This window comes from Xiphophorus couchianus, chromosome 15 (genome assembly GCF_001444195.1).
Source record: "Xiphophorus couchianus chromosome 15, X_couchianus-1.0, whole genome shotgun sequence".
Lineage (NCBI taxonomy): Eukaryota > Metazoa > Chordata > Actinopteri > Cyprinodontiformes > Poeciliidae > Xiphophorus > Xiphophorus couchianus.
The window spans coordinates 14,754,305-14,767,432 of NC_040242.1; the positions used below are offsets into that span (position 1 = coordinate 14,754,305).

Here is a 13,128-nt window from a genome sequence, read left to right on the forward strand (position 1 = left end):
AGGGACTATGAGGAGTTCCACAGTCTTAGCGGGTTTTGAATCAGATCAAAGCTGATGAGCAGACGTGATAAAAACCCATTGGAGGGAAAATCAAAGCTCTGATTGGCGTGGTTCAATTATCGGAGGATTGTTTCAACCAACTGGGTTTTTTTCTCAGAAAGTGCGTAAAATACGTTTCTGCTCTATGCATACTGTTTGCCATCTGCACTGCAGTTATGCTGAGTGGCTGTTGTCAGGGAAATCTGTTCAGTACTGGTTGCACCAAGACATTTAGCTGTGCTATTTTAACTGAAAACATTCAATGAACGTTCCCATAGGAGGTTATAAAACCAGCGAATCTGCAAGTGATGCCACACTGCCCTCTGGTGGCTGCATTTCTTTTTTATTAGACACTGGCGCAAAACAATTCCTGGTTTTTGTTTGTTTGTTTGTTTGTTTGTTTGTTTTTTTCAAGAAATGTTCACGTAAACAATACAAGCCTTCTATAAAAAGGTATTTATTTTTAATTATCTGAAAAAGATGAACAAGGTTAAATGACTAAATACCTACGACATTTTTGCTAGTTATGTCGGGAACAAAACAAGGACCATGATAAATCATTTAATAACCTATTCTGTGCAAATTACCTGAAAAAAATATTTAGGAGAGAAAATGTAAATGTGAAATAATCTGGTTGCCTACGTATCCAAACCCTCAAATAAAGAATTTGAAACAGCATTTTTTTTTGTTTCGGCTTCAGTGTTTAGTCACACCAGACGTCAAATATTGATTAATCTTTGTGAATATTATCTTAGTAGTCGCTAAACTACAGTAAAGTTTAACTATCTTAGTAGGATTTGTAATTTGCATCCTTAAGGTCAGGGTGAGAAAACACACCCCACACTCACAGTGTGACATCATACTTTCCTTTCTTCAGATTAAATAGTTTTGTGTTTTTTTTCAGGTTTTTATTCCTAAACTTTCAGATGTCTGTCTAGAAAGTTAAAGCACACACCCAAATGAACAAAAAGCAGGAGTTTATCAGAAGAATCGTTTCAGCATGACTTCACCATCTTCCATGACTCTATTAGACAGAAAATACTGCCGTGTCAGAAAAATGTAGGATGCTCATAGACTCCAAAGAAAAGAAGAAAATTATACTTCATTAAAGCATCAATTTAAAAAGTGTGTACATATTATTGTATATTTTTAACATCAGATTTTTATTTATGGTGGTTTTTTTCTTTACATAACAAAAAATAGTATTTTAACAAGATTATATTCACTTCTTTGTACTGTATATCAAGAGCACCTCTACCACTGCGCAGTCCTTAAGAATGAAGCGGGTTTGCCAGGTTCATGATTAGATGGAAATAATGTTTAATGCATTTAAGCCTTAATAAGTCATAGAGGAGAAATACCTTTCCATTCTGCATAAAAAACCTTTGGACAGACATGGGTGTTTTAAGTTTCCAAGAAAAACATTTAGGACTTTATAATTGCGAAGAACATTTTCTATATTTGACTTTAAATACTGCCATCGTGCCAATTGCAAATTAAAGTCTCCTCTTTCTTGATTGTTTACATGGAAAAGAGTCACCTTCCATTAAACTGATGTTGCAGGAAAAAGCGTGTTGCAGCTTCCCTGTGGAAAGGAAAACTAGGAGCAGCTTGCCATTTCAACAATCACGTAAATTCAAGCCTGATGTCAGTGAGCTCAGTGTTTGTGCAGATGAGTTACTTCTGCTATTCATCACAAAAGATGACTTCAGACTTCAGGTAATTCTGCTTTGTCTGGGGTTAGTCCAGCTCCTGGGATTGTTTGTGGTTCCCCAGCGCATTTTGGAAAGACAGTAATTTATCACACTACCAAAAATAAACATCTGTTGATTCCAGTCCTACCCTCCACTTTTAACCTTTTCTAACACATTATCCGGTAAAATAAACATGAGAAAATTGTGTCAGTGACTCTGAACTCCTTAAAAGCTTTCCTGAGTTTCCACAGCTGCGAAAGTTTGGTTGGAAAGGAAAATCCTGCTCAGCTCTTCACGACAACCTGCAACTTTCTAAGTTTGACCCCGAAAATATTCCCTGTCTTACCAACGCCAAACTGTATTTACAAACTCAAGATCCAAATCTGCCTCGTCTCTCATCCTGCCAAGGAAAGTTCTCCTCCTGCGTCACGGCAGCCTGCTACTTCCATATCCGAGTCCAACTCCAACACTGTCTGCTCTGACATGCATGAGGTAACTCCAGGCTGCTCCCTCACCCTGTGCTCTGTTGGCCATTACTTCATTCAGTTCATGCAATAAACAACGAAAGGACATAATGTACCGTGTGGTTTCTAACTCTTTGAAGCCTGAAAGAATAAGCGGGAATAATTATTAGCAGCTTCGTTTCAAGACCTTGTACAAAAATGTAAATTTCCTTCCTCAACTTTAATTATTGAGCTGAACTTGTTCACTACAGATACCTTTCCTTCCTGGTTAATGTGTCTCTGAGGACATTTTTCTATTTTTTTCTCAGACGCTTCACCCGTCCTCTAGAGAGAAAGTATTTATCTCCCCTTGTCTACATGCCTCATTATTTATACACTGCACATTATGTTAAACAACGTCAGGTACAAAGTGTGGACAGAAAGAAAATGTCAAAGTTTAAAGATCCTTCAAGGAGCCTAAAGAGCAGCTGATCAAAACGTCTGCTTGTACAAAAAAATGAGGCTTAAAAGTAGTTTAAGAGGTTTTTGCGCGATGCAATATGAGTAAGTATTGCACCAGGAGATAAATCTCAAATCTGTTGGCATGTGTACAGCTTGTGACCAATGTCTGACATTAGAAAACATAGAGCCTCTCTGTGCTTGAGATCGTGTTTGGTGTGTACGTTCTTCTGTCGTTATTTGTGCAGTAGAGTAGTTATGGACATTGCTAAAGCAGTTATTAAAAAGATTCATTTTAAGGGAGAAGTAACATTTGAAAGGCCACAAATAGTTACCACACTTTGTGCAATGTCATCTCACAGGAAAAAATAATCCATCCAGTCAAAATATTTCTCCTCCAAAATGATTGGGAACAAATTAATTTGCTGCACAGAAAGTTACCTAAAGTCCAGATGCAGGTTTTGGACAGGTCCAGTTTAGCAAGGACTATCTGTGCTTAAAAAAAAAAAAAAAAGCCCAAGATCAAAATCAGTGAAGCAAAAGAACGTTTCTTATATCTAGAGTTTATTTGCTTGAATGTCATGTACAGCTGTGCTGATGTCAAAGTCTAACAGTCCAGCCATAGAGAGGCTGCAGCTGAGGAAAAAGAGAGTGTTTAATGACAAAAGCCAAAAAGGTTTAGAAGATGGAGGTGGTTATGAAACCGCAGCAACACCGTATTGGTTTTACAACTGTTTAAATGATATACAAGATCTGAGCTACAATCAAATATAAATACAATCAAATATAAATAGCAGACAATGTTACTGTAGAGTATCATCTCTGCCACATTGAGCTGTTGGCTGTCATACAGCAACAGTCAGAGGCTTTTTCAGATTCATTGCAAGACTGACTGCAACTGGAGGTCCTTCACCAAGAAGATTCCTCTAGATATGAATCGATGACATTTAATATCCTTTTTGGATGCAGCATTTTTTCTATGCATCTCCACCAAGTTTCATCAACCACACAGACCAACATTTTCATTATCTGAAAGCCATAACCATCAAAATGAACAAAAATAGTATTAAAATATTTCACTCCATTGGTGATGAATCTACTGCATGTGATTTTCACCATCTGAAATGAGTGACAACTATCTGACCTTTTCACAATATATTTAATTTCTGAGATGTATATCCGTATGCAACCTTTCCATTCAGTGACAGGGAATCTGCACTCAATTTGTTCTATAATTTATTGAGAATTACAATCAGATCTTAAACCTCCATATTATTATACATTGGAAAAAGATTTTACAAAGGCATTGGAACATTTCTGAAACTGTAGCATTAATGTCTGTCTTTTATTACAAGACTGTACATATAATATCAGGCCTTCATGGGCTTTGGCTTAAGTTTGGGATTGGTCATGAACAGTATATGATACAACGAATAATAGGTAGTAGTCCAATAAATGGTCATCACACAGTTTCTACTGAACTACTGTACCGTAATTGGATATTTTCTTTTACAAATGAATATGAGATCAAATCAACCAAAAAAAAAACAATTATTGTAAAAGTGCACAGGAGTGTCAAATGTCAGTGGGTTAAAATAAACCACACACATACAAAAAAATAAAATAAACGGGGAAAAAAAAATTCTCAGAATTGCTCAGCCCTCACCAGGTGAATTATGTACAGGATGGACAGTATATACATTATTTGACCAAGAAAAACTTGTTTAAATATCTATTTTTGATTGGAAATAAAGAACCTAAGGAACGAATCTTACCTCTATTGTCTGGAATCTTTGACAGCTTTATATTTTAATTTAATGTGTTAAATATAGCTCAAACTGCTAAATGTGCATTCTCAAAATCATTTCAATTGCTGTACACATTCCTAACTTAAAGCATAACAGGTATTAGGTGAATCTGGTTTGTCTGAAATTGTCATTTATAAGCTGACAGGAAGAAGGATGATCAATATTTACCTCCATATTAATTCACTATACCAAGACGTTATCCATAATCTATATAATCATTCAATTCAAAAGAAAGACTCGGAAAATAATTGTGCCATCACTTATGAAGCAATAAAAAGGAAAAAAAATATATATCAACACTATATCATCTAAATCAAATGATTCACTTAAGGCCACCTTTCACAATAAATCTACCATCATTGTCAAAAACAAGGCAAACAAATTTTGTAATAGGCCGACGAGGGTAAGATAGACAGACAACTTAGGATAAGAGGGATTGTGTTTCATATTTTGTCACAGCTGACAACATCAACAATAAGAGGAAGGTCTTATTTTTTGAGAGAGCCCCAAATAATAAGTCCTATTACGACACCAGCAACGGCCAGGACTATCAGCAGGATGCAAATCTTCTTCCGGGAGCTCCGCTGAAAAAAAGGAAGCAAGAAAATCAAAGTTTCTTGGGGATTATATGGATCAAAACTAGTTTTTTGTTGTTGTTATTGTTTCTTAAATTAAAATGCATGATACATATTTTACACTTTATTTTGAAATTCCACATTTTTAACATCTGCTTTTAAAATCCGCGCCCCATTCAACAGTGTGAGCAAAGAGCTGATTTGTTTTGTTTTCGACATCCTGACAAAGCTGGCAGTAACTTTGGAGCCATCACATTTAGAAAACTGGTTCATTTGAGTTTAAATCCAAAGATCTTTAAATCACTTTGTGCTAAATGATACTACAATGTCACAAGATCAGGTCGAAATTTCAAATCCTTTTCCCAAGAACTTTGTGTCCAATTTAAAATCCAGAACTGAAATGATCAAGAGGCTAAAAAAGGCAATGAAATTCCCTGTTTGTATTCATGAATGTGTCTACAGCTTTCAGTAACTTAAAAAAAAACCCCAATATGATTAATAAGTAGAACACAAACAAAAAGAACATTTCAAATTTTACCCAAATGTCTTGAAAACAAAAGTCTAATTTTGTAGCTTTAAGACTGTTTAAGAATCCTGCAGATGGATGATCCACAATACTTAGTAGTGAGCGAGCTTCCTTTTTTCTGTGCCGTTATTTATGAAATCACAGTGACTAATGTTGTTGCTTCACAAGTCTCCCTCTTATGGGAGGGAGAGGCGATCCTACACTCTGCTTCATCATGATTAAACTGATGTTTTTAATATTAAAAGCTACTTCTGAGCTATTCATCTCAGTTATGCATGTTCTTTTTGTTTTATACTTTACCTGATATTCTGCAGCTCTTGCAAGTTGCTGTTGGCCAGACTGGACATGGGTATCTGCACTCTCCACGTTGGCTTCTATACTGTCTGCAAAACACAAAACATGCACACATATTTACACCATTTTCGCATCATATTAGTTACTAGAGCTGGACATAATCCTAAACCATAAACCAGCTTTATTAACTCCAAATTTCCTAGACTCATTGTAGAGAAAGCAAGTGAGCTGACCACTCAAAATCAGCTTTACCAACCCATCAGCAACGACACAGACTTAGTCTTCTTTGCATTTTAATCAGTTGGAGTTGCACAATATATTGAATCCTAATTTCAGTGTGTGCAAAATTGAAATCTCAGGACAGCTTGGATGCAACATTTCACATTTTGTTTGCTGATAATATATTTGACGAGTTGGATGAACTTTCAACTGTTACGTTTTTTTCTCCCCCCACAGCTGATATAGATCTTAGTGATTGAGATGCTAAAGCAATAGGAGAGTGGTGGAGAACAATAAGATAGTAACTTCATGTGTCCCTTCAATCATGGACCCTTTGTTTAAATCAGGGGCCTGAACAGAAATACAAATGATGCCATTATTGTTGGGAATATTCTCTTTACGATGTAATTTTTGTCCGTTGGGTGCAATCTATGTGCATTTTTAACAATGTTTTCCATTTTTAAAAAATTAAGAAAATGTATTAATTCTCTTTGTGTAAAAGTTTGATGATTTTCTTAATATTTAAGCTAAATACAAAAATAAATGTGTTTTTAACTTAAAAAAATCTTATGATTTTTAGTGTAAAAATAAGCTAATTTGTATTATGTTGCCTTTTTGGTTATCAACTAATTTTGTTCAGCTGGATAGAAGACAAAAATAGCTTTCAGGGTTTTAAAGGTTGCTGACACCTGGTCTACATGAAATTTGAGAATTTTTTATATTAAAAAAATCCTATATGAAGAAGGAAGTTTTAAAATTAGCAGAGCCAAACACACTGACACTCCTAACAATCCTTTTAAAAATGTAAGTAAGGCTTTTCTGATTTATATTTTACATTTTGAGTTGATCAGAGTTTCTAGCATTGTCTAACTAGTAATCCATAATGTTCTGTTTCTTTGTGTACAAACACACAAAGACCTGTTTTTAAGCCACAGGTCAACTACGGTGAAGGACCTATATTTTATTTTGCCAGCTATCAACAATGGGAATGATGAAAATGGAGGAGTTTATTTTTCCAAACATCACTGTTAGACAACTGCCGCAAAGAGTGTCAGCTTCGGGTCAACAAGTCTTAATAACGAGCTTTGCTAAGCTCTACTGGGATTTTAGCTGGAAACATTGACATTTTCAGGTACAAAAATTCCAGATGGGATTGGCAGGAAGCAAAGGATTAAAAAGCGGGATTGTGTTTCTACTTATAGGTATAGCCATATGTGGGTGGCGCTTTTACCCCTGTGCCACCACAACACCTGGAAAATTACTATTATCCATGGGACTAGGTTATGGTACGTATTTTTAACTTATTCTATGTAATTTGCCAAATTTTATTACATTTTTTGGGAGTAAACAACCAACAAAGGGGCTCTTATTTCTTGTTCTTGTGTAGTTTAGCCTTACAACAGAAGAAGAAAAATGACACCAAAAATAACTGATACTCACCTATCATGTCTCCCTGCTCATGAACCATCATGCCCAGATCCTTAAAGATGTCATTTATGTCTGTGATGTCGGACTAAATTCAAAGAACACAAGGCATGAGGTGCTGCTCGCATGTTTGGCTGCTAACACACAGAGCTGAGGAGTCACGCTCGCTTCATCTGTAAATCCTACCTCCAGCTGCCTGATGGCCGACTCCCGCTCCTGGATCAGTCTCAGGTCTTCTTCGGTGATGATCTCCGCTTGTGATTGCACCTGGGAGTAACTGCGTGGATGCATGCACAGAAATTTTTACTTTAAACCTTTACTACAATGGCAGCAGCAGAAGGAATATGAATCATTATTAAAAGCTTCTGACTCAACCTTGGAGGTGCATTTCCAAAGCTGTCGTCAGGCTGACCTCCCTGTTAAAAAGATAAAAATACATATTCATGCGCCTTATTTTGAAAGTTTAATCAGAGAGCAGTTTCCTTAAGCCAAACATTGATTCAGTAAGCATAAAGTGCAATCTCTGTAAAGTGCTTCATCAAATGTACCCTCATGTGGCATCAGCACTGCAATTCCTAAGGCGCTACGTAAAGCAGAAAGTCACTGATTCTCCTTATTAAAATGAAAAACGTCGGTACAGAGACTTCTCTGTCTGGTGAGATAAGCAAAGAGGGAAGAGAGTTGCCAAGCAAGTTGGCTCCCCCAAAGGAATCCAAGTCTAAACACAGTACTGCATGAGGGAAAGGGAACATGAGAGCCGCTTATAAAACTGAACTTCTCATACATCTGGTGTTATATAAGATTGTTACAAATGCTTTTTAGGGATGTAAGACGAGCCAAGTTATTTTTGTTTCAACCATGACGGGAGTCCAGTTAGATGTCAAGTCCAATTTCCACATTTCAGCTAAATTTTCTGTGAGATGGTTGAGAAATTAGGTGATTTTATTCAAGATGAGTTTGCACTTTGTCAGGCCCCAATTCACAGTGTGCCAGCAGCAAAAAGCAAATAGACATCTACTTGTAGCTTTCTTGGCCATCCAATCACATTGACATGGCGACAACTACATCTGCATTAAGCCGTTTCCATAGAATATGAGGAGAGTTCCCGGACATCAGTGATTTGTTTCTGAGCCTCAACCAGCAGTTCCAGAGCTTACTGTGGAGGAGGACACAAATTCACTGTATCGTCAAGTATACATTTTGCATGAGTTTACCCGTGTTCAGCATTATATCAACAGCCAGAGGGTCTGAAACTGAAAACACTCATGCTGCAGAGCTCAAAGTAGTTTTTTATGAGTTGTGTTGCAATTTTTGTAAGATTATATCATAAAACTCAAGAGTTTTCTGCTCCTGTTTTGTTCTCATTTCTGAAGAAATTGCCATATACAAAGACACTGTTTCTATTTGGCAGTGTGAAATACATGCAAGTAAACTGCATTATAAAAATCTCCCAACTTCCTCTGATTATTATTTTGGTAAATATAATGTACAAAAGGGCACAAGTCATGAAGAAAACAACTTTGCTGCTGAAATAATGTTCACAACAGTAAAATAAGACCAAATCTATTATTTGTACCATTAAAAATTAGCTAAAAATGTTCTTTTGAACATTTAAAACAACGGAATCTCTACAGGAACATTAAAGCTGCTCAGAAGCTCTTAAACTTTGACGGTCATCCATCCAGTGAGGAGGCCTCTTACTCACCGACAGTCTTGAGCTGGCTCGGACCCGAGCGACAAACTCCCGCTCTTTGTCGGCCGCCTGCCGCTGCGTCTTCTGCAAGCTGTTCAGAGCAGCGGAGAAGTCGTTCAGCAGCCGATCTTTCTGTAGCTTCCTTTGTCGCTAAAGCCACCAAAACAGAGTAAAAAATTACTATTATGATGTCTCACAGGTCAAAACAGCCATTTAAAAATGTGTACCTGATCTGGGCCAATAGGAAGGGACGTGAAGACTTTCATCAGTTTGTCGGTGTCTTTTGCCAGCTGGTTGCCTTGCTGTTGTTTTTGTTGACTATTGTAGAAAAAAAGTATTTATTTATTATTTGAAAAAAAAAAATCCTATTGTGGTTCTAAGTTAGAAGGATTTATTTTATCTACATAAACATGTGTGGGTAGGATTTTCCGTGGTACCTCAATGTACTTTTAGTCAAATAATTTTACACCAAAAAAAGAAAAAAAAAAAACAGACAAGCAACATCTCCAACTAAGCCTAAATTACTCACAGCGTCTGTCTGAGCTGGTTGCTGTCCTGGTCAGTTCCCAGCAGGAACACCGCCCTCTGCAACTCCGAGGCTGAGCAAGAAGGGAGAAATAAACATCACAATCTCAATTCTGTGATTCAGAAAAGTGGTTGTAACCTCAATAAGAGCGCCGCTCATGATAATGTGTCTGCATTACTCAGCACAGTGATCCTCTGGATGTTGGAGCTGATGTTCTGGACCAAAACATTGGGATCCTCCGGAATCCCAGCGTGGTACGCCATGGCGAAAGCTGCGCTGACACACGGCAACACAATCAGAGCTCATTCATGAAGTCACGCTGAGATCTCATTACCATAGCTACTGCGCTCTGCTGCTCTCGTGACTAACACATGACAGTAGCTTTTAGCATGTAGCCTTCATCTGTGGGAATATACACGGGAGTTTTCAGTGTCTACTGTGGTGTAATACCAGCTATAACTTCAGATGTATGTGGATCATCTTAAGAAACAGTTAAGAAACAATTTCATTGTTTTTTTGTTTTTTGGGGTGACACCAATTTATTATGTTCTGTGGTTTGTCTTCATTTTGAATGTATTTATTTTAATGTAAAAAGATCCCAAACACCTTCAATGTTCCAATCTTATTTTGAACAATAACTGTGAAACACTAAAAACTTGGTTAAACTGCAATGAGAGAGAACTACTGAATTAATTAAATTAAAACCATCAGTTCCTTTAGTGTTTAATTTGTCACATTTAAAAAAACAAAAGGAATATGGATATGATCGGTTTCACATGCAAGTATCGGCTGATCATAAATCAGCTGGCCAATTAATTGGTGCACCCCAATCAAAATAACAAACTAGGCTAAGTTCCGTAAGTTATTTATGCAGCTTTTTGTTTCAATTATTAACAATAGAATCATATTACACAGTTCTGTTGTACATTTTTGCATGAATCCCACAATAAGCTAAAACTGAGGCAACTTCTCTAAAGGCGATCACACTATGAGAACTCAAAATAAAAAAAATAAATAAATATATGTTGGGTGGAACCTGTTTTTCCCCCTCATCTACTCCTCATTTCCTGCTCCAGCAGTTTTGGTCATTTTGTTCCAAACTGTCTATTTTTAAAACAATAACCTGTCTACAACACAACATTTTACTTTTCTTTTAAACTAGATAAAACCAGAATGAGAATGTTGGACTTAAAAAAAATTTGATTTCAGTACCAGCCAGTAAAAGGCTGATTGGTGCATATCACTTTATTACAACGGACTTTAAAGACAACAGCAATGGTGACCAAAGTGCAATAAAAGCCGGTCAAAATGTACCATAAAAGTTATTCAAAATCAGCAGCCAGACCAACTACGTTTTACAATAACACAACATGAATTTACACAAGGGAATGTGTAAGGTGAAAACAACTGATTAAAGCACACAGACTCAGTGGCGCCCACCCACAGAAAGAGGCTCCTTGAATTAAAACAAGTAAGGATTAGTTTGGTTTCAAGGATTTATCTGCTACACTGTAGCCGGGTTGGGCCAGAGGAACCACAATGTGGGTCAGCCGTGCACACTTCCTGTAACTTAAGGGAAGTGAGCCCGGCCTGCTGAGAACCAGCTGTTAACCTGTCGCATCCACCTTAGACAACCTTTCTGCTTCAGAGTTGCGTAATATTTCTCCCCTGACGTCATTTACGTCTCATTTTGTGTCATTTTTGGCAAAGTCGGCGTGTCCCATTGGGAGCACAGGCAATGCGGAAATCACTCGAGGGATTTAAATCTCAGGAAAACGGGACAAATTCAAACGACTTTACCTCGCATGTCAAAACGAATAGTTATTTTAGATGTAGAAACTATCGGTAGCAAACGCCACCAGCTGACACGAACATGGAGAGTATAAAAGTGAGTAACAAAGTGCACACTGCATTCCGTTTACCGAAGCCTCCATATTAACTTTCGTTTTGCTGCTAAATAATAAAGCGGCGATGTAAAAGTGAGTTCTAGTCCTAATATGTGGGCTCTGTCACTGCCAGATTCGGCTCGGTTCTGGAGAAGTTTTAGGTCTTTACCTTCGTTGAGGCTCGCAGCGGTGGTGTGTGTTTCCTGATTTGGAGCCACTCCCCTGTCACATGATGCCGTCTGCGCTCAGCCGTCACATCACCGGCTGGTCTTTAATGGCACAAAAACTCCCAGAAGCAGCTAAAAGAAAAAAATTGGTCATAAAATAAAGCCCCATTCTAAACGCTTATCAATGTAAAATAAGCAAATAGAACATTTAACGAAATCCCACGTTGATTTCTGTAAAAAAATAAATAAATAAATAAAAAAATGGAGGGAATGAAATAACGTTATAAAATTTATACAAGAGACTTGGGAATCCATGCTTTCCTGTTTCGCCGCGCAACAAATATAATGTGACACAGAGGACTTTCCACTGTACAAAATGGGAAAGATAAGAGCACATTCCATTCAACTAAGATGAACTTGTGACATTTAAACAAATAAATAAATAAATAAATAAATAAAAACAAACAAAAAAAGTGTTTATAGCATGCAGTGTAGGGGATACGAGGAGAAGTGAAAAAAAATCCCAGAAACTCCATGTAGTTAAAGTCTTTATTTTTTTTTTATATTGGAGCTCATTTAAAATATTTGTTTTAAATATTACATTATTTCTGAAACATTAAATCTCGGTTTTTTATCTTTTAGCCATAATCATTGAAATAACAAAACATATTTGAAGGTATTACTTTGACCTACCTAAACAACATTTGCTTTACAACCCTGTGTAACCGCTGGCTGTTTTGTGAGGGTTTTGTTTTTTTACAATTTCAGACTCTGCAGAAACATTCTGAACATTGGTACTTTGGAATTAGTGTTGACATGCTCTTTAAAATACATTAGATAACACCACCTGTTCTTACATGCCGTTACGAGCAGACAGGTGCAGTGTTAGCACATCAAAGTTTTGTGAGTTTAAGCAATCAATGGATCAGTCTGTCATTCATCATTACATAACCTCTGACTATGATCACCTAAATGCAAACAAAATGTTGTCCTGACAGGTTGTATCGGCCCGACAGATCATCCTTTTATGTGACGATGCAGGCAGATATGGTGTGGGTTTTAAAAGTTCCAAATCACGGAGGCTTTTTTGTTTTCTGTCTTTCTCTATGGAACCAAATGGTTTCAAAGGCCAGTGTTCTTCATTGCTTTTCTTTCGCTAAAATGTGTATTTTAAATGCTCAAAGAGACATAACGTGGCTAGTTGTACTTTGCACCATGCTGTTTCTGGGTATTTGGACAGTATTGAGCTGTGTGCACTCGAATCCGCTTATCTTTTTGTCTGCAAGGGTCCGTTGACCCGCGGGTCACCAGGCTATAGCATTAAATTGCGTGTGTTTGCTTTTTCATGGTAGTTAGAGTGTAGAAATGTGAACA

General features: G+C 37.1%; 1 protein-coding gene across 2 annotated transcripts; it reads right to left on the reverse strand.

Annotated features, from left to right (window-relative positions):
• Positions 1-3,854: 3,854 nt before the first annotated feature.
• On the reverse strand, positions 3,855-11,856 carry stx7l (syntaxin 7-like). Of its 2 annotated transcripts, none has more exons than XM_028040695.1 (10): positions 11,757-11,856; positions 9,880-9,972; positions 9,705-9,774; positions 9,403-9,493; positions 9,188-9,325; positions 7,858-7,898; positions 7,669-7,759; positions 7,498-7,570; positions 5,845-5,927; positions 3,855-5,027 (listed from the first exon to the last, which is right to left on the reverse strand). In XM_028040695.1, the coding sequence occupies exons 2-10, from the start codon at positions 9,962-9,964 to the stop codon at positions 4,932-4,934; spliced, it is 768 nt and encodes a 255-aa protein (XP_027896496.1). In that variant the 5' UTR covers positions 9,965-9,972; positions 11,757-11,856; the 3' UTR covers positions 3,855-4,931. The 2 variants fall into 2 exon arrangements, with proteins under 2 accessions (XP_027896496.1, XP_027896495.1); XM_028040694.1 differs by having other exon boundaries at positions 9,880-9,977; positions 11,757-11,796.
• Between the last annotated feature and the right edge of the window lie 1,272 nt (positions 11,857-13,128).

Bases quoted from the DNA above. Each gene is read 5' to 3' on its own strand.
- stx7l (XM_028040695.1), bottom strand. From the start codon at position 9,964: ATGGCGTACCACGCTGGGATTCCGGAGGATCCCAATGTTTTGGTCCAG. The intron at 9,775-9,879 runs GTAATGCAGACA...CTTCTTGCTCAG, and splicing joins CCAGAGGATCACTGTGCTGA to CCTCGGAGTTGCAGAGGGCG. The intron at 9,494-9,704 runs GTGAGTAATTTA...TTTCTACAATAG, and splicing joins AACCAGCTCAGACAGACGCT to TCAACAAAAACAACAGCAAG.